This window comes from Macaca nemestrina, chromosome 10 (assembly GCF_043159975.1).
Source record: "Macaca nemestrina isolate mMacNem1 chromosome 10, mMacNem.hap1, whole genome shotgun sequence".
Classification (NCBI taxonomy): domain Eukaryota; kingdom Metazoa; phylum Chordata; class Mammalia; order Primates; family Cercopithecidae; genus Macaca; species Macaca nemestrina.
This window is the reverse complement of record NC_092134.1, coordinates 25,570,565-25,589,375: the sequence shown is the minus strand read 5'-3', so window position 1 is coordinate 25,589,375 and position 18,811 is coordinate 25,570,565. Positions and strand designations below refer to the sequence as shown.

General features: G+C 44.9%; 1 protein-coding gene across 1 annotated transcript in view; it reads left to right on the top strand.

Moving 5' to 3' along the window:
• Nucleotides 1–8,165: 8,165 nt before the first annotated feature.
• LOC105497671 (PWP1 homolog, endonuclein) overlaps nt 8,166–18,811 on the top strand; it is a 25,018-nt gene continuing 14,372 nt past the window's right edge. Inside the window, exons 1-5 of the mRNA XM_011768938.3 lie at nt 8,166–8,360; nt 11,657–11,715; nt 11,824–12,011; nt 16,377–16,462; nt 16,563–16,659. Of these exons, the coding sequence (XP_011767240.1) occupies nt 8,289–8,360; nt 11,657–11,715; nt 11,824–12,011; nt 16,377–16,462; nt 16,563–16,659 (502 nt within the window). The 5' untranslated portion in view covers nt 8,166–8,288. The remainder of the gene's footprint in view (nt 8,361–11,656; nt 11,716–11,823; nt 12,012–16,376; nt 16,463–16,562; nt 16,660–18,811) is intronic.

Sequence of the window (18,811 nt, the reverse complement as noted above, 5' to 3'; positions counted from 1 at the left end):
TCAGTCACCTCCTTCTTCTCGTTAGTCTTCCCAGCTGTGGTAGATTAAATGTAGCCACAAATTCTTGACAGACTTTCCCATCAGGAGATGGCATCTTTCTCTACTCCCCTCGATCCCGCAGCCAGGCAACACTTGTCCAAGTCATCGGAATCTGCCCCTTGATTACTGCAATGACCTCCTCATAGTTCTCCCCACATTCACTCTGCCCACCCCACCACCCCCACCCCTGCATTCCACATGCGGGAGCTGGAATGACCTGAAACCTAAGTCAAATGGTGTCATTCATCATCCTACGCCCCGACCCACAGCCCTGTGCCTCCCTATCCACCCACAGCAAGACCGCATCATCTGGCTCCCTGTCACCCCTCTTCTCTGTCTCCTTGTTCACACTGCTCCAGCCTCACCTCTGGGATTATGACCCTGGTACCACACAGCTGGTCATCTGGAGACAGACTGGAGCAGAAAACCAAGGTAGAACTTGAGTTGGAAAGCGTACAGGGTTGAAATTTCACTTTAACATTGAGTTGTTACACAGAAGCTAGAGGCGGCAGAAAACTACTCAAGTCCATGGAAAGGAGTTTTTCTGACAGGTGGTGATGGTGGTGGCATCAAGGGAGAGGGGACTGAGGGAATGCAGTTTCTGGTAAAGGGTAGATGGTCAGAAACCTCAGCTGCCACCCAGCAACTGGATGGTGAACAGAATGAAGTAGTCACCAATCAGACTGTCACAACCACATTTGCTTGCACGTCTTATTTAATTTTCCCTCGACCATAAACCTCTGATCCTACATTGGAGTACAAAGTCCTTGGAGGGAAAGGCTGTGTCATGTTCATTTTTGTAGCTCCCTGTCTCCCAAACTGTCCTGCATAAAGATGGCAAAGAAAACAATTGTTGCATGGCATGGGTGACAGTTCTTCTTGCCTCCTCGCAGCAGCACCCCAGGTTTCCTCCAGAGAATTCTTGCTGCCACAGTCTGTGTTCCCTGTACACCTAATTCTGTCTCTGGCTCCAGGGCTGGGCATGAGGCTCAGGCTTTGCTAAGCAGAACATTACCTTCTCCTGACCACAGTGACTAGTGATCATTCCAGAACCAAAGAGGCAAATGAGAAAGAGAGAAGTAGAGAGAAATGCAAGTGCTTTTTCTGCTGAGGTTGCAAGTAGTAAAGATGCAGCAAGCCCGAAGCCTGCTGATGGCTTAAAGTTAAGTGAACAGATTGGAAGACAGAGACAAAATATGGGAGAGAGGTCCAATCCTGATGACAGTGGCTTCAGCCCCAGATCCAGCTATGTCGGAAACTATTTACGTCAGTAGGTTCTTGAGCTACCAAGCATGTAAATTCTCTTTCTTGCCCAAGGCAATTGGAGTTGGTTAGCTGTCAATTGCATTCAAGAGAGTCCTGACAGACCAAGGAATGAATGAATGAATTGATGAGCAACTCTACTAGAAAACGTGTGTCACATGACAGGATCCTATCTCAGGAGTCGGGGTAGTATCTTGCGATTACTAACTCTGTGACACTGGGCAAATTTCCTGAAAAAAAATTTTTTTTTTTTGAGACAGAGTCTTGCTCTGTCACCCAGACTGGAGTACAGTGACACGATCGATCTCTGCTCACTGCAACCTCTGCCTTACAGGTTCAAGTGATTCTCCTGCCTCAGCTTCCCAAGTAGCTGGGACTACAAGCGTGTGCCACCATGCCCAGCTAATTTTGTTATTTTTAGTAGAGACGAAGTTTCATTGGCCAGGCTGGTCTCGAACTCAGGTGATCTACCTACCTCGACTTCCCAAAGTGCTGGGGTTATAGGATTGAGCCACCACGCCTAGCCTTCCTAATGTATTTGAACTTCAGTTTAGAACTCTAATATTATTCATTTATTCAACGAATATTTACTGAAATTTGCTGTGCCAGGCACTCTGCCAGGTTTTGGCAATACTGTTGGTAACAAGACCCTCATGGCGCTCGTCCTTGTGAAAATGCCAATTAACTTCAGTTCTAGAAAAATCAAGTTTCATTTTTGTACACCTGATTTTGTCACCGTCAAATCTATTTGTGGTCTAAGTCTCTAGCACTTGGTAACTGGTAGCTATCATTCCTCCCACTCCTTATCAGCTAATATTGTAGGGTCAGCCAGAGGAGGAGCAAGAAACAGAATACACAAAATGTACAATGGGGGAGGAGGGTACCACAGCCTTCTTTTCCTTCCCAGCACTCAATGCCATTTAGAAAAAAATGTTTATGAGCCAAAGTACAGATGACACTGAACTAGAGGGTGTAACAAGAGCCTGGCACGGCCCAGGGTTCGATCCTCTAGGACCCTTAACTAAGAATAGCCAGCGTGCCACCAACGACATTTTTTCTGGCCTCTGGCAAAGAGACTTTTCCAAGTTAAATATGTTCATCAGTTCCCAATAATAAGGCTCAGAAACAGAGCTACTTAAGCTCAATCTCTTTCAGTTCCCATTATAAGGAACTAATCATACCTGGTGCCATGGGATTTTCATTTTTAAAAGGAATTCACAGCTTGGGCTGAAGTGGCAGAATGTCAGAAATAAGTCCTGTAAAAGAAGCTGAGTTGAGCAGGCCCAAAATAACTGGAGTCCTAGCTTACCTTCTATTATTTAACTTATTCACTCACTTAACAACTGTTAATATTTATCAAGAGCCCACCCTGCACCAGGCACTGTGCTGGGTGTGACAGCAAAGCTGACAGGGACTGGGCCATCATGGAGCAGAAGCTGGCTCATGAGAGGGCAATCCACGGGGGCAAAAGACCTAGAGTCAAATACTCAAGCCTAAGCCCAGTCCTGTATACCAGGTGAGCCCATGTAAGCCTAGCCAGGGGTTAATACATCAGCCTCTGCTAAGAAATCAGTTCATGCGCTTTATTCTAAATACAGCACAGTTCTCACCTGCTTTATTATGGCTGCATTAAAAGATGACCTCAAAACTTAGTGATTTAGTACTTACTACCACTAAACTACTCTTAAAAATGGTTAAGTTCGAGGCTGCAATGAGTTATGATCATGCCACTGCACTCCAGCTTGGATGACAGAGTTGTAACCAACCACCCCCATTTTTTAAGAGAATGAGTTATTTTTAAAATTTCATTATTCTTTTCTCTTTTCTCCTTTTCCGCTGTTCCCCACTTCCTACTTAGCTCTTTAGAAATGCAATTATAACCTTTTACCTTCCCTTCACCAGACACTCTACAGGGCAAGCTTATCTAACTATGTGCTTAAAAGCTCCAGAGTGGAAATTTCTCCCACCAGGAGATTGCCTCGAGAGACAACAGTCAATTTACAACTACGGGGTGTCTCCTACAAAACACTCCCTCACCTGGAGAGTATCTGGAGACAAGGGCCATTTTTACAACTTAATTCTGCCCATGAAGGCACCAGCTCAACCATCTGGTAGATAAGGCACTGAAGCAAGTCACATAGGCCCCTATTTGCCTGCCCTTTCCCATGCATGCCATTCATGCCACATCCTTCTTTAAAAGCCCTAGCTTTCTGCCCCAGAAGTGAAGCCTATACTTCCTACCCTTAAGGCAGGAAGCCTATACTTCTTCCCTTAAGCTAGCTTTGGAATTAAAAGTCACTTTTTTTTTTTTTTTTTTTTGAGACAGAGTCTCGCTTCTTCACCCAGGCTGGAGTGCAATGGTGCCATCTTGGCTCGCTGCAACCTCCGCCTCTCTGGTTCAAGCAATTCTCCTGCCTCAGCCTCCCAAAGTAGCTGGGATTACAGACATGTGCCGGCACACCTGACTAATATTTGTATATTTAGTAGAGACAGGGTTTCACCATGTTGACCAGGCTGCTCTCAAACTCCTGACTTCAGGTGATCCACCGGCCTTGGCCTCCCAAAGTGCTGGGATTACAGACATTAGCCACCGTGCCTGGCCAAGTCACTTTTTTTAATACCAGACCTCATTCTTATTATTGGACTCTGCAAGAAGGGAGCACCAAACCTGCAACTCAGGGTTTGTTTTTGTTTTTTGTTTTTTTCCTTTTTATTTTTTAGTTTTTGAGACAGGATCTCACTCTGTCACCCAGGCAGTGGGTGCAATCATGGCTTACGGCAGCCTCAACCTCCTGGTCTCAAGCAATCCTCCCACCTCAGCCTCCCGAATAGCTGGTGTTATGGGATCTTTGAGGTGTCGATTTTCTGGCCAGAAACCTCTGTGGCAGGTGGCACCTTTGCCCGAGTTCTTACCCTGAGTCCAGGAAGAATGGGGAACACAGACCAGTGACGGGTGAACATGCTGAAGATGAGCTTTATTCAGTGTTAAAACAGCTCAGAGAAGACCCACAGTGGGCAGCTCCTCTCTGTAGGCAGGTCGGCCAGTCGAGCATTCAGCTCTCAGCAGAGAGGAGGCCCAGGAGAGGGTGGCTCCTCTCTGCCGGCAAGTCGTATTGTCATCTCCAGCTATCAGTAGAGGAGAGCTGCTCTCTGCAGCTGGTCCTCCCATAGTCTGCGTCCTCTGCCCTGCTCTGGCCATCCTCTCTCATGCGCTGGCTGAGCCCGGGCTTTTATGGACCTCAGAGGGGAGGAAGTACATGCCCATTGGTCCATGGGTGGCCCCTGGTGGCCCAGAAGAGGCACCATGAGTCCCCACTCCTGGCGTCGGAACTGGGAGCTGGCCCCCAGCCTTCAGGCTCTCCCTGGCCTGAAGATCAGGCCTTACTGGGGAACCGCAGCCCAGGAATCTGTCTGCCTCCTGATGCCATTCATGGCCCTGGGGCTCATGCCTAAGCCCGCTCCAAGATCTGAGCAGGTTCCAAGAGAGGAGAGAAGTCAGGCAGTAGAAGCAGACAGCCCTGAGTGACAGGGTTGGGGGCCCTTCCCGGGCCCCTGAGACCACCGGCTATATAGATGGCCTGGTCCTGCGCCCAGGAGGGCAGCCACGGCTGCACCCTGTAAGCTCCCACCCTGTCAACTCGGGAGGGGCAGGGATCCCACCTGTCCCCAGCTCCTGCCTACTCTATGGAGCAGGAGGCCCAGGTCTGCAGTCACTGGTCAGGCGGCTGCAGCTGCACCTGGGAGAGCAGATCCTGCCTGCTCCCGCCACCCCCACCAAGAGTACAGGGAGGCTCAGATCCACAGCTGCAGTTTGGGTGGCTGCTGCCTGCTCCATAAAGCAGGAGGCCTGGGTCTGCAGCTGCAGTTTGGGTGACTGCAGCAGTACCCGGGGAGCTCCCGCCCCAACTCAGAAGGGGCAGGGCTCCCACCGGCTCCATGGAGCATGCAGTCCCAGCTGTGCCTCCTTGCTGTAGCCGGCATGATGCCAGCAGCTGCTGCCATCACTGGGACCACAAGTGCACACCTCCATGCCCAGCTAATTTTTTTATTTGTAGAGACAAGGTTTTGCTATGTTTCTCAGACCGGTCTCAAACTCTTGGGCTCAAGTCATCCTCCTGCCTTGGCCTCCCAAAGTGCTGGCCTCTCAAAGGAGGGCCAAGTAGATTTAGGCCGAGCCACTGAGCCCATCCTAAATCTGTCTTTTTTTAAAAATGGCAAATTTTGCGTTATGTATATTTTACCAGAATAAAAAAGAAATTATGGAAGGTTTTTTTTTTTTTAAGTTAGTGGTTAGAAACAATCTTTTACTAAACTCACAGATTCTGGGGGTCAGAACTTTGGGCAGGGGTCAGTGGGGATGGCTTGTCTCTGTTCCATGATGGCTGAGTCTCAGCTGAGCAAACTCAAAGGCTGGGAGTGAATCAATGTCTGGTAGCTGGATTCATCTAAAGGCACTCTCATTTACAGGTCTGGGTTAACTCAAAAACCAGAACTGTCTACTGGAGTACCACATGTGGTCTGTCCATGTGGTTTGGTTTCCTCACAGCATAGTGGGCTCAGGGTAGCTGATATAATTTGGCTCTGTGTCCCCATCCAAATCTCACCTTGAATTGTAATAATCCCCACGTGTGGTAGAAGGGACCCAGTGGGAGGCAACTGAATCATGGGGGTGGGGTTTTCCTGTGCTTTTCTCATGATAATGAGTCTCATGAGATCTGATGGTTTTATTAACTATTTATTTATATTTAGTATTTTTTTTTTGAGACAGAGTCTTGCTCTGTTGCCTGGGCTGGAGTGCAGTGGCGTGATCTTGGCTCACCTCAACCTCCGCCTCCTGGGTTCAAGCGATTCTCCTGCCTCAGCCTCTCAAGTAGCTGGGACTACAGGCATGCACCACCATGCCTGGCTAATTTTTGTATTTTTAGTAGAGATGGGGTTTCACTATATTGGCCAGGCTGGTCTTGAACTCCTGACCTTGTGATCCACCTGCCTCGGCCTCCCAAAGTGCTGGGATTACAGGTGTGAGCCACTGCACCCAGCCGAGATCTGATGGTTTTATAAAGGGGAGTTCCCCTGCACATGCTCTCTTCTTGCCTGCTGCCATGTAAGACATGCCTTTCTTCTCTTTTGCCTTCTGTAATGGTTGTGAGGCTTCCCCAGCCAACTGAAACTGTGAGTCCATTAAACCTCTTTTTCTTTATAAATTACCAAGTCTTGGGTATGTCTTTATTAGCAGTGTGAGAACAGACTAATACAGTAGCCAAACTTTATATGGTGGCTCAGGGCTCCAAACATTAGTGTTCTACCAGTGGGCAGTGGTGGGGAAGGGGAGTGTAGAGGTGGAGAAGTGGGTGTGGAGGTGCAGAAGCAAAACCTGCATCCCATTTATGACTTAACCTTGGAAGTGTCATTTCTGTCATACTTTATTGGGCAAAACAGACCTACAACTACCCAGATTCAAGTTGGGGACGGGGGTGTGCTTTGATGCAGGAATATCAAGATCACATTGCAGGTAAACATGTGTGAAGGACTATATTGTTGCAGCCATCCTTGAAAAATATTATCTGCCATTTGATCTTTCTAAAATGGATTAAAAGCAAAGAAACTACAGAAGAATCATCTTACAGAAACAGAGCAGGGGGAGAAGCCTTAATGAACAAATCTGCCTACACAAACAATGAGCAATTTACTCCTGGGAGGGTCTCTCCTCAGGCTGGGAGATTGCCAAGGACACTAGGCTGAGTAGAGCTGGTGACAGAACTCGTAGTTGTATCAGCTCCTGAGTGTGTGATCTGAGTAGGAAAGTATTTGACTACTGGGGATTGTAACTTCATCTTTAAAACAAAGTGTTGTGAGAACCAAGTAAAATATTGTATATAAAAATAAATGTGTTGCAAAAAGGTCCCCGAATAGGGCCCACAGGTGGACACCTCCCGTTTGACAATGCGACTGGGGAAGATCATGTGTACTGCCAGTTTATCCTTGCCACTGTTTCCCCATAGCAGCCACCTTCCTGTGTCTTTTGCTTGCCTCTCTCAGAGGTAGATGCATTGAGGGTAAATGACCAGTACAGAGACACATAGCCAAGAAAAAGAGATCAAAACCCAGCTTTTTCTGGTATGCTAGTTTGAGATTTTCCATTCTACAGTCGTCCAGCCACTCACAAGTTCTAACTGATGACTGATCTTAGCTGAGAAGCGTGACATAAATACAAGGGAGTCACACTGCCTGGGTTCATATCCCAGCTGCACCACTTACTAGCAGTGTGACCTTGGGAAGGATCGCTGTTTTCCCTGTTTTCCCAGGTGTAAAAGGGAAATAGGACCTCCCACAAAGGGGTAAGTAATCACGTGAATATACCGCACTCAAAAGAGCGACTTCAACATAAGCAAGCACTTTGTGTTTGCCAATACTAAATCACTACCGCATACTTAGTATATAATTGGTGCTCAATGTTTTAAAGTGAGAAAGTAACATTTAGGAATGTAATGGTGGGATCTCCATGAAACGACAAATTCATTTTGGAGAAAGCTTTAAAAAACGCAAACCACAAACCTCTGCCATTTGTCAGCTTGAAGTCTACGGAACTGCAAGCAAAATAAAGACTGGTGGAACTTTGCTTCTGACTGACCCCTACAGTCCCAAATATTTTCTTGGCCGTTACAAAGCCCGCAGGCATCGTCACATGCAGTACTGAAAAGCCTTTTCTCGATACTCAACACAGCCCAGCCCAGCCCAGCCCAGCCCAGCCCACGTGGATTCCTCGCCCGGCTGCTTCCGCTTCCATTCTGTCCCCTCCCATTTCCCATTCGGCGCCTCAAAATGACGTCAAAACGAGCGCCAACGCTGCCCGAGAAGGAGCCCGCGCATGCGCTCTGCCCTGGCAGCGACCCTGTGCGGAGACCAGAGCGTGTGGCCGCAGCGAGGCTGTGGTCCCGCCCGCTGAGGCCGGGTTTCTAGCCTGACACGCCCTTGACCTAAGGATCATGAACCGCAGCCGCCAGGTGACGTGCGTGGCCTGGGTCCGCTGCGGCGTGGCCAAAGAGACACCAGACAAGGTGAGGCCTGGTCGCTGGGAGACAAGGGGAGCAGCGTCTTTACGGCACTGCGGGTCTGCCCGGCTAGGGGAACGTGGACCCAGAACATGGGGAGTTGGCTGGTGCGACTGGCTGGGGTGAGGGCGGCTTTGCCCCGATTGTCGCGATTAGAGCTGCGGTTCAGAGAGTCTGGTTCGCCTGAGCCTGGGGAGTCGGGGGCCGCGCCTCCTCACTGTTCCCACCCTCAAGCCCAGCCCCATCCCCATCCCCATCCCCATCCCCAAATTCGCAAGCACGTGGACTTAGCGGGCCGGAAAGGCGTAAGCTGCTGTTTTGGTAATACCCCCAAAGGCTTTTTGACCACACCGCAGCTTCACTAGCACCCAAATGCATTTTCAAGCGTAAGTGGGAAGAGAGCATGAAAACTCCACTTTCCACTCCTGTGCTCCGTGTCTGAAGGAGTGAGGATGAGTGTGGTGTAGAAAAACAGGTGTGGAGACTAAGATGTCGTGAGGCTGGGGGATGAATTGGGAATTTCTTGCAGTAATCCAGGTGAGATGTTGATGGTGGCAGTGAGGATGAGAGGTAAATGTAACACTGAAAAACCTACAGGAGTTGAAGACTAAGACTGTAGCAGAGGTGAAGATTACTTAATTCATTCATTGGATACTAAGAGCTTTCTGTAGGCCAGGCATTGTTCAGGGTCCTGGGATAGGCATAAACAAAACAGAAAAAGTCCCTGCGTTTATGGAGTCGACATGTGCACATATAGTATGTCAGTGGGAGTAAGTGCAACCAAACAGTAAAAGGGCTTGATTTGAATGTAATTGACCAAGATGATAATGATGGTGATAGGAATGTGATTGGCTTGGACATGGAGTTAACAGGAATGAGGGATGGGAGTAGTCCCAGTAGTTGTAAATTCCACCTGGGCACAGACTGTGTTTTATTTACCACGGTTTCTCCAGGGTTTGGTTGATGGTAGGCACTCGGTGTATATTTATAGAATAGGGACAGAAAATTATCTCACAACAAATTGTTGGAGGAAACAGTTATTAAAAAGAGACATAGCCTTTCAAATACTTGAAGACAGTGATTTCCAAGAGAGTCTACGCATTGAAAATCTCACACTTGGGGAGGTTAAAAAAATACTGATGTTTATGTCCCACTCCCAAGTATTGTGTTGTAATTAGCCTGGAGTGTAGCCTAAATTATTTAAGATTCCCTAGGTGATTCTAATGTACAGACAAGTCTGGGAACCAATATTTGAGGAGTTTATAGGAAAAAGAGGTTGAATTTATTTTATGAAATCCCAGAACGGAAAACTTGGACCAAATAAGAGAAATTGGACAAGCCAGTTGCGGTGTCTCGTGCCCGTAATCCCAGTCATTCAGGAAGCTGAGGTGGGAGGATCGCATGAGCCCAGGAGTTCACAGCTGCAGAGAGCTGTGACTGTGCCACATCTCTTAAAAATTAAAATTAAAGCCAGGCGTGGTGGCTCACGCCTGTAATCCCAGCACTTTGGGAGGCTGAGGCAGGTGGATCACCTGAGGTCAGGAGTTCCAGACCAGCCTGGCCAACATGGTCTCTACTAAAATACAAAATTAGCCGGGCGTGGTAGTGCGCGCCTGTAATCCCAGCTACTGGGGAGACTGAGGTGGGAGGTTCACTTGAACCCGGGAGGCGGAGGCTGCAGTGAGCCGAGATCACACCACTGCACTCCAGCCTGGGCTACAAAGCAAGACTCCCTCTCAAAAAAAAAAAAAAAAAAAAAAAAAATTAAAAATAAAAATAAATAAACCGGACAAATAAGTATCTTTTAATCAAGTAACTAATTTCCGGAGCTATCCCACAATGGAATTCTCAAGAGGATTTCCATATTACTAGAGGCATTGTAGTGGAAACTAGGTGATTGATTTATTCATCAGTCATTAGGCATCACCACCGTTGGCCAGGCACTGAACTACGTGCTGAGGTATACAATGGCAAGCCAGTTTCTGTCTTCAGAGAGCTTACAGTTTAGTTGTAATAGGGGTGTTTTTGTTTCTGTTTGATACAGTCTTGCTCTATAACCCAGGCTGGAGTGCAGTGGTGCATTCATGGCTCACTGCAGCCTCAACCTCCTGGGTTCCAAGTAATCCGACCACCTCAGTCTCTTGAAGTGACTACAGGTGTGTACCACCAGGCCTGACTAATTTTTTAATTTTCTATAGAGATGGGGATCTCCCAGTGTTCCCCAGGCTGGTCTCAAACTCCTGGGCTCAGGGAATCCTCCCACCTCAGCCTTCCAAAGTGCTGGGATTACAGGCGTGAGCCACTGCACTCAGCCGTGATAGGGGTGTTTTTAAAAGGTACTGAAACATTGATTAGGTGAGGGAATGTCAGTTGTGAAGTAGAGAGATTGAATTCAGCTTTGAACCTGGTAATATTAGGCTAAAGGATATTCAGGTGGGAAGTCTTGTAGGCAGTTGGAGAAATGGAAAATGGAATACAAGATTAGAGAGAAGAAAGTTTGGAGTAATCAGTTCAGAGGTGGTGGTTTCAGTCTTGAGAATGAATGGCTTTGCAAGGACATGAGCCTGATGAGTGACGGTGTGGCAGTGATAATAGGGAAAAGAACAGAGGACTAGGCCAGGCGCAGTGGGTCACGCCTATAATCCCAGCACTTTGGAAGGCCGAGGCGGGTGGATCACGAGGTGAGGGGTTCGAGACCAGCCTGACCAACATGGTGAGACCCCTGTCTCTACTAAAAATACAAAAATTATCCGGGCATGGTGGCACATGCCTGTAATCCCAGCTACTCAGGAGGCTGAGGCAGGAGAATCGCTTGAACCCAGGAGGCGGAGGTTGCAGTGAGCCGCGATAGCGCCATTGCACTCCAGCCTGGGTGACACAGTGACACTCTGTCTCAAAAAATACCCAAAAAAAACAGAAAACAGAGGACTAATTTAAGGGTGGTTTGTTAAGGAATGCCCCCAGGGAAGAGAGGGAGGTGTCCTAGATAGGGTCAGAGATAGTTGGAAGAAAACCAGAGGAGTACCACAGAGCCACTTTACCAAAACCAGTCATTGGGGTTTTAAGACTGAGAGGTAGAGTAGAATGAGCATGAATTTTTGAAGTTTCAGGTGGGGAGGGATCTTAATTGTAAGGATCTATGAAATCTATATTTTTTTAATGTAGAGTCTAGATGTTTGATTCTTATCTTGATGACATTGCTTGGCGTTACATTTTACATTTGTTTGCAAACTACTTTTTAATTCAAAGAATTCTGATGATTTCCTTACACATATTGTAATGAAATCTTTGCTCTCTTACAGGTAGAGCTGAGTAAAGAAGAAGTAAAACGTCTCATTGCTGAGGCAAAGGAGAAATTGCAGTTAAGTTTAGGACCAGATGAAATCTGCATCTTAAATGATGACCAGGTGTGGTCTTGTTATTGGAAGGTGCCATTTGGGTGATTCTCTTTTTCTTTCTCTGCTCATAGAGAAGGTGGTGGTGGCAGTGATGAAGAGGAGACAGGCAGTCCTTCAGAAGATGGCATGCAGAGTGCACGCACCCAGGCACGCCCAAGAGAGCCCCTGGAGGATGGTGACCCAGAGGATGACAGGACGCTCGATGAGGATGAGCTGGCTGAGTACGACTTAGATAAATATGATGAGGAAGATGACCCAGGTTAGAGCGTATCCACTTCTACTGGTTTGTAATTATAAGCTTAATATGTTGGATCATGTTTGTGGTGTTCCAAAGCTTTACTCTTAGATTTTATTGTTCTTGATATCAGTAAGATAATCTGGTTGAAGACTTGGGCAGACAGCATGATTCCTAAACTAGTTTAGAAGATAAACTTTAACTCACTAATGTAAGATACAAATCTAGGATCTAAAAAAAAAAAGTACGGTGTATTTTATTGCATATATCAGGTTTAATCATTTGTAACCCACTTGTGAGTTTTTGTATGTAGTTACAATGCTATGGTGTGCTTGAACTTATATCCACGTACCTTTTCCTCAACTGCAGTCGGTTTTCTCAGAATACAGTAGTGCCCCCTTATCCACGGTTTTGCTTTCTTTGGTTTCAGTTAGCCACAGTCAACTACAGTCTGAAAATAGGTGAGTAAAGTACAGTTTTTTGAGAGAGATGACTTTCATATAACTTTTTTTTTTTTTTTTTTTTTTTTTTTTGAGACGGAGTCTCACGCTGTTGCCCAGGCTGGAGTGCAGTGGCGCGATCTCGGCTCACTGCAAGCTCCGCCTCCCGGGTTCCCGCCATTCTCCTGCCTCAGCCTCCTGAGTAGCTGGGACTACAGGCGCCCGCCACCTCGCCCGGCTAATTTTTTGTATTTTTAGTAGAGACGGGGTTTACACTGTGGTCTTGATCTCCTGACCTTGTGATCCGCCCGCCTCGGCCTCCCAAAGTGCTGGGATTACAGGCTTGAGCCACCGCGCCCGGCCTTCATATAACTTTTATTACAGTATATTATTATAATTATTTGATTCCTAGGTACATATAGGAAAAACGATGTATATAAGGTTTGTGTACTATCTGCGGTTTTAGACCACCACTAAGCGTCTTGGAATGTATCCCCTGTGGATAAGGGGGGACTACTGTGTGCATTTTGAGATGCTGTTGTTGGAGATAATTAGAAAAGGAGACCAGATGCGGTGACTCACCCCTGTAATCTCGGCACTTTGGGAGGCCAAGACGGGTGGATCACTTGAGGTCAGGAGTTCAAGACCAGCCTGGCCAACGTGGCGAAACCCCGTCTCTACTAAAAATACAAAAATTAGCCAGGCATGGTGGCAGGCCCCTGTAATCCCAGCTACTCAGGAGGCTGAGGCAGGAGAATTGCTTGAACCTGGGAGGCGGAGGCTGCAGTGAGCCAAGATCGCACCACTGCGCTCCAGCCTGGGTAACACAGTGAGACTCCATCTCAAAAAGCAAAAGAAAATCATGGGTGGGAAGAGAAAAAGGAAATAGAGCAGAAGACAGATTAGAATTAGAAGTTTGTATAGAAAGCCTTGCGGGGGAATAAAGTGAGCTGAGATGACAACTATGTATATTGCTTTTCTGAGGGAAGTAAGTATAAAGATAAATGGAAAGCGGTCTGACAAAAGGTGGGTAAGCTCGCTTTGTTTCTTTTGGAATGTGCTACCCTAAGTGGTTTGAGAAATAGGCATTTGGCACACTGAGCAGGTTAAATAAGTTATTTATTTAACTTGTAAATCTCAGTCTGCATATTTGGGAGCTGAAGGGACTCCTGGAATCCTGATAGCTAGAATCAGCTACTTCCAAGTTATAAAATCAAAATATAGATGATCTGAAACAAAAATTAACTCTTAATACAAATGTTATCTGTGACAAAGTAAAATCACAACTACCTGTTAAATCGCAGCTACCTGTTAAATTGGTGGTTAAAATACTACATAAGAAAGTCACAGCAGAGCTGAGCATGGTGGCTCATGTCTGTAATCCCAGCTACTTGGGAGGCTAAGGCAGCAGGATCGCTCAAGCCCAGGAGTTCAAGGCTGCAGTGAACTAAGATCACACTGCACTCCATCCTGGACGACAGTGAGACACCATGTCTAAATAATTTAAAAAGTTTTAAAGAGTCTTACAGCAATTATAATCAGACAATTAAAAATATCCGTGTTAGAGTATCATTGAAATGCTGAGTAAAATAATATACCTTTTGTGTGTATGAGACAGAATCTTGCTCTGTTGCCCAGGCTAGAGTGCTGTGGCGTGATCTCGGCTCACTGCAGCCTCCCAATCCCTAGTTCAAGCGATTCTCCTGCCTCAGCCTCCTGAGTGCTGAGATTACAGGCACACGCCACCACACCCAACTAATTTTTGTATTTTTAGTAGAGACGGGTTTCACCATGTTGGCCAGGATGGTCTCGATCTCCTGACCTCACGATCTGCCCGCCTTGGCCTGAAAAACTCCAGAGATGGGGAGAGGAAGGGTCGAAAATGACATTGAGGAAATAGTGTTAATTGTTAAAGCAAGGTAATACAAGGTTCACGATGCCCTCTCTACTAATGTTCATTTTTCAAAATTTCTATAATAGAACGTTTTAAAAAAATCAGACACATACGGGTTGATGGTGAGCACTTCCAGATACCCAATCTGTGGGGTATCTGGAAGAGCAGTGTGGTTGGAGTGCGTGCAGAATAGGACATGAGACATGGTCTGTGTTGGGCACAGGAAGATCAGTAAACAACGGACATGCAATGAGAAATGAGGAAGTAGGTTCTGGATGGAGATGGGATTGACCAAAGTCAATTAGCTGTCTTGGCCTGAATGCCTCAGGCGGGGCATGTTTGAGCCCTGTAGATAACATTGTGGAGGTAGAACTGAGCCAAGTAAGAGGAAAATTTAGTGGAATGTGACAAACTATAGGAAGCCTTTAGTGCCAGAGCAGTGTTGAGCTTGACCTGATGTGTGTGATGGTAACAGCCTGGAAAAAGACCCAAAGAAGGGGAAATGCTTGGCAGGTTGATCTGCATGAGTGAAGCACAGAGAAGGTGGACGGGGAGTTGCTGGGAAGTCTGGGGAAAAGACTTACTGGGTCCCAGTAAACTTAGGATACCAGGCTTAGCAGTCTGTGTGTTCTCAGTGCGGGAGGAAATCATTAAAGGTTTTTGAGCATGGAACACATGATAATTGAACATGCACTTTAGGAAGTTAACTCTGGCAGCAGTGGAGAACAGGTTGGGAGATAGGGTGAATCTCTTAGAGGAGCAGAAACTTAAGACAAATTAGGCCAGAAGCAATGAGGGCCTGGCTTGGGGCACTAGGAATGAGGAGGAGAGGACATGGAAGAAAGGGATTGCAGAGGTAGCTGGGAGTTTTGCAGCATCCTTCCAGAATTGATATCTCTAGTTTCTGTCTTATTATTGGTGGTGTACCTCTTTTCCTTCAGACAAGAAGTAACCCTGATTTCTTCACTCCATCTGAATTGAATTGTCATTTATCCATTTTTCCATCTAGATGTTCATTCCTCCTTTTTCCTTGTTCCCTTGGCTAGCTGTCCTATGGATTACTATTAACTTCATTTTTCATTATCCACAGTACTTAGAAAGGAATCATTACCTCCATTTACTGGTGGCACACAGCTGGTTAAAGATGGTGCTGAGTTTTGACCACTCTCTGGCTCTAAAGCCTTCATTCTTTTCACTGCATCTTTTCTGTAGATACAGTCCAGTAGAGGATAGTTTTTTCCACTGGACTCTGGGTTATGGGCTCCAACCTTGTTAGGGACAGAGTGCCATAGATATACAGAGAAACAAAGAGCTAACCCAGCCTGGAGAGATGGCATTCAGAATCATCTCTTTCTCATGTAGCAGAAATTGCTTTCTCTGTTGCTTATCAGATGTTTAAGACCTATCAGTCCTGCCTCCTCAAAGTGGCTTCCTCTAACAATTCAGTGTATCTTCCTTTCCTGAGTTATCCTTTGTTACTATTGTAGATGTGCCATAAAAGAACAATTTCATTTTCAAGTAAGTTTAGTGGAAAAAGCATACAGTATTTCATTTTTCATATGCTTATAAGGCATATTAGCATATCAGAACATGTGCAGTAGAGTAATCTGGTTAATTTTTTGAAACTAGTCATTTCTCAATTTTATTTGACCAGGCAACCCTTATTTATTGTGTTGATTTCAGTGTTTTAGGGTCATTTTATTTGCAGGTCCTCAAGGCTGCCTCTCTGTAGCACCTTCAGTCATGAATGCAGGGAGCTAGTAGAGAATCTCAAGAGAGTTCTCATATTTTCTAAAAGGGTCTAATTCCCTAATACAATTCTTTCATTGGAAGATCCTGAATTCCAAGACTGTCTGAAATCCATTCCAAAGGTCAAATACAAATGGCTTTTAAATTCCTGCTGCTGCTTATGTAGTTTCCGTTCCCAACTCTAGATGATCCAGAGTTAGTTATAAAATAGATGGTTGCATGTAAGTCCAAGAATGGATGTCATAGAAAAAATGTTTTTGTCAAGATGACGATTTTATTATTTTAGTTTGTCAATTTTTCTTACAGATGCTGAGACTCTTGGTGAATCTCTCTTGGGTCTTACGGTCTACGGGAGTAATGATCAAGATCCTTACGTTACTCTGAAAGATACAGTAAATATTTACATCGTTTTTCTAACTATGCTGTTAAGTGTTTGAAAAACCTTACTGGCTCTGTGCTTCTAGCCAATGACATGTTTTTCCTTTTACTTAGGAACAATATGAACGTGAAGATTTCTTGATTAAGCCCAGTGATAATCTCATAGTTTGTGGCCGAGCTGAACAGGACCAGTGCAATTTAGAGGTGCATGGTAAGTGACAAATTCCTAACTAAAAGATTTTCTAAGTGATGGTAAAATAATAAGTGAATTAGTTACCATTTCATTTTTAGGTGCCAAATCCTACTGTATCTTGCTTAAGTTGGTTACATAGTTAACTTTTACACAGGTGGCCAATTTCTTGGTTATTGTTCTGGACATGTGTAGTCCAGTACATCACTTTGGTATCTGAATTTTCTGTGGAAATAAGTCCCCTGGAAATTTTTCATAGGGGTGTCTTTTTTTGATTTTATATATAAATAGGGTCTCACTGTGTTGCCCAGGCTGTCCTGAACTGGGCTCAAGCAATCCTGCTTTGACCTCCCAAAGTGCTAGGTGCTGTATTACAGGTGTGAGCCACCACACCTGGCCTCATAGAGGTTTTTAATCTTTTATTCAAATAGGATTGCCTGTTTTTCACTGCCTGTTTCACTGCCTGGAAGTAAAACTGTATATGAAAATAGAAGGCTGGGTGCGGTGCCTCACACTTGTAATCCCAGCACTTTGGCAGGCTAAGGCGGGAGGATCGCTTGAGCCCATGAGTTCTAGGCTACAGTGAGCTATGATTCTGTGTTTGCGCCACTGTACTCCAGCCTGGGTGACAAAGAAAGACCCCATCTCTTAGGGAGATAAAAATGCATAATCCTATTCCCCTGAGTTAATAACTTGCCACCTTGGATTTTTACTCCTAATTTATTTTCTGGCTATTTTTTCTTTATGTGGATTATACTGGATAGACAGGTTTTTCTCATGTTTTTTAAATAGTTATTTCAGATATTTCCCCTTTGCAAAACATTTTATTTTCTTCATAATAATTCAACACAAAGGGCCACATTTCTTTTTTGGAACCAAAACATCTTGATCACCTTTCCCACTTCAAGGAATATTTGTACCAAAGCCAGAAGCCAAAGCTTTGCAGTAATCAGAAGTAGGCATGAAAATAGGAATTTTTAAATTATATTTTTAAATGTTGCTGTTTTTGATTTAATATTAATTGAATGGCTTGCCTCACTTTGGTATTTTTAATGTAAAATCTGTTTTTTATATGCTAAAAGTAGACTTCCACAATGTCTGGAGCACGCTGACTACAGATTCTCCCTTTTGTTTTTCATGCCCCTTCCACTGTGCTCATTCATATCTTCAGACAAGTCCATCCTTGCCTGATACTGTCCTCCCCCAGCAGTCTTCAGATCGTCTTGAAACTTTGAAGATTCAAAGAGATTATGAGGCTGATAAGTCCTTTTGTTATAGGAAACACAGTTGCACAGCTTGAAAAAATAAAACCCTTAGGCTTAATGTTTATCGGCATCTTCTAGGTTGCTTCATCACAGCGCCCATTGTTTAGCTTGGATTTCTATAACTCTTCAGAATCTTTAAGGCTGTCCGTGGGAAGCCTGTAGATTAGGCCCATTTTATCCCATGGCTCATTGTGATCTATTTATGCATAGCAGGCAATTTAATGTGAAGTTATTCTTTCTAACTCTTGATATCTTTGAACTTTTACATATTTCAAATGAAAACCATTTGTTTACTTTGCTTTTAAGACCAATTCTAATTTCAAAAAATTGAGACCCTATTACAGTTTTTTTGGTCATCATTGATTTTTTTATGCATTCCTGAGAACTTATAGTCATTCCTTTGAACTCAGGATCAAAGAGGAGCTGAGAAAGAAGTTAAAGCTGTTGTATTTCCATTTCCTTCTAAGTTAGGTTATTATAGATATACTTTATTATTTGGGTTTGGAAGGAATTTCCAAATTCCCAGTATGTCTGTATAAGAATAACTTCAAATTTATATTCTAAAACTGATCCGAATATTGATCTCACGTGGTTAAGAGTATGTTTTAAAGTATTACCACCAATTTTATGTAAAATGTAAGCTGAGTATATCAAACATGGTTGAGGTTTTTGTAGGACCACAGTCTAATGATTTTGAACGTGAATTCTCATCATAGGGATATGATAGAACATTACACAAATCTGCTAATCCCAGGATCAATTCCAGAAGCAGCGATCTGAGGAATTAAAAATAAAATCCTTAACTTATTATATATTTACCTCTTTCTTAATAAAAGCATATGAGGAGGGGTTCTGATTAGTGGATTCTGTTTTATCAGTGTTTCAAATTTTAAAAAGACTTCTTAGTC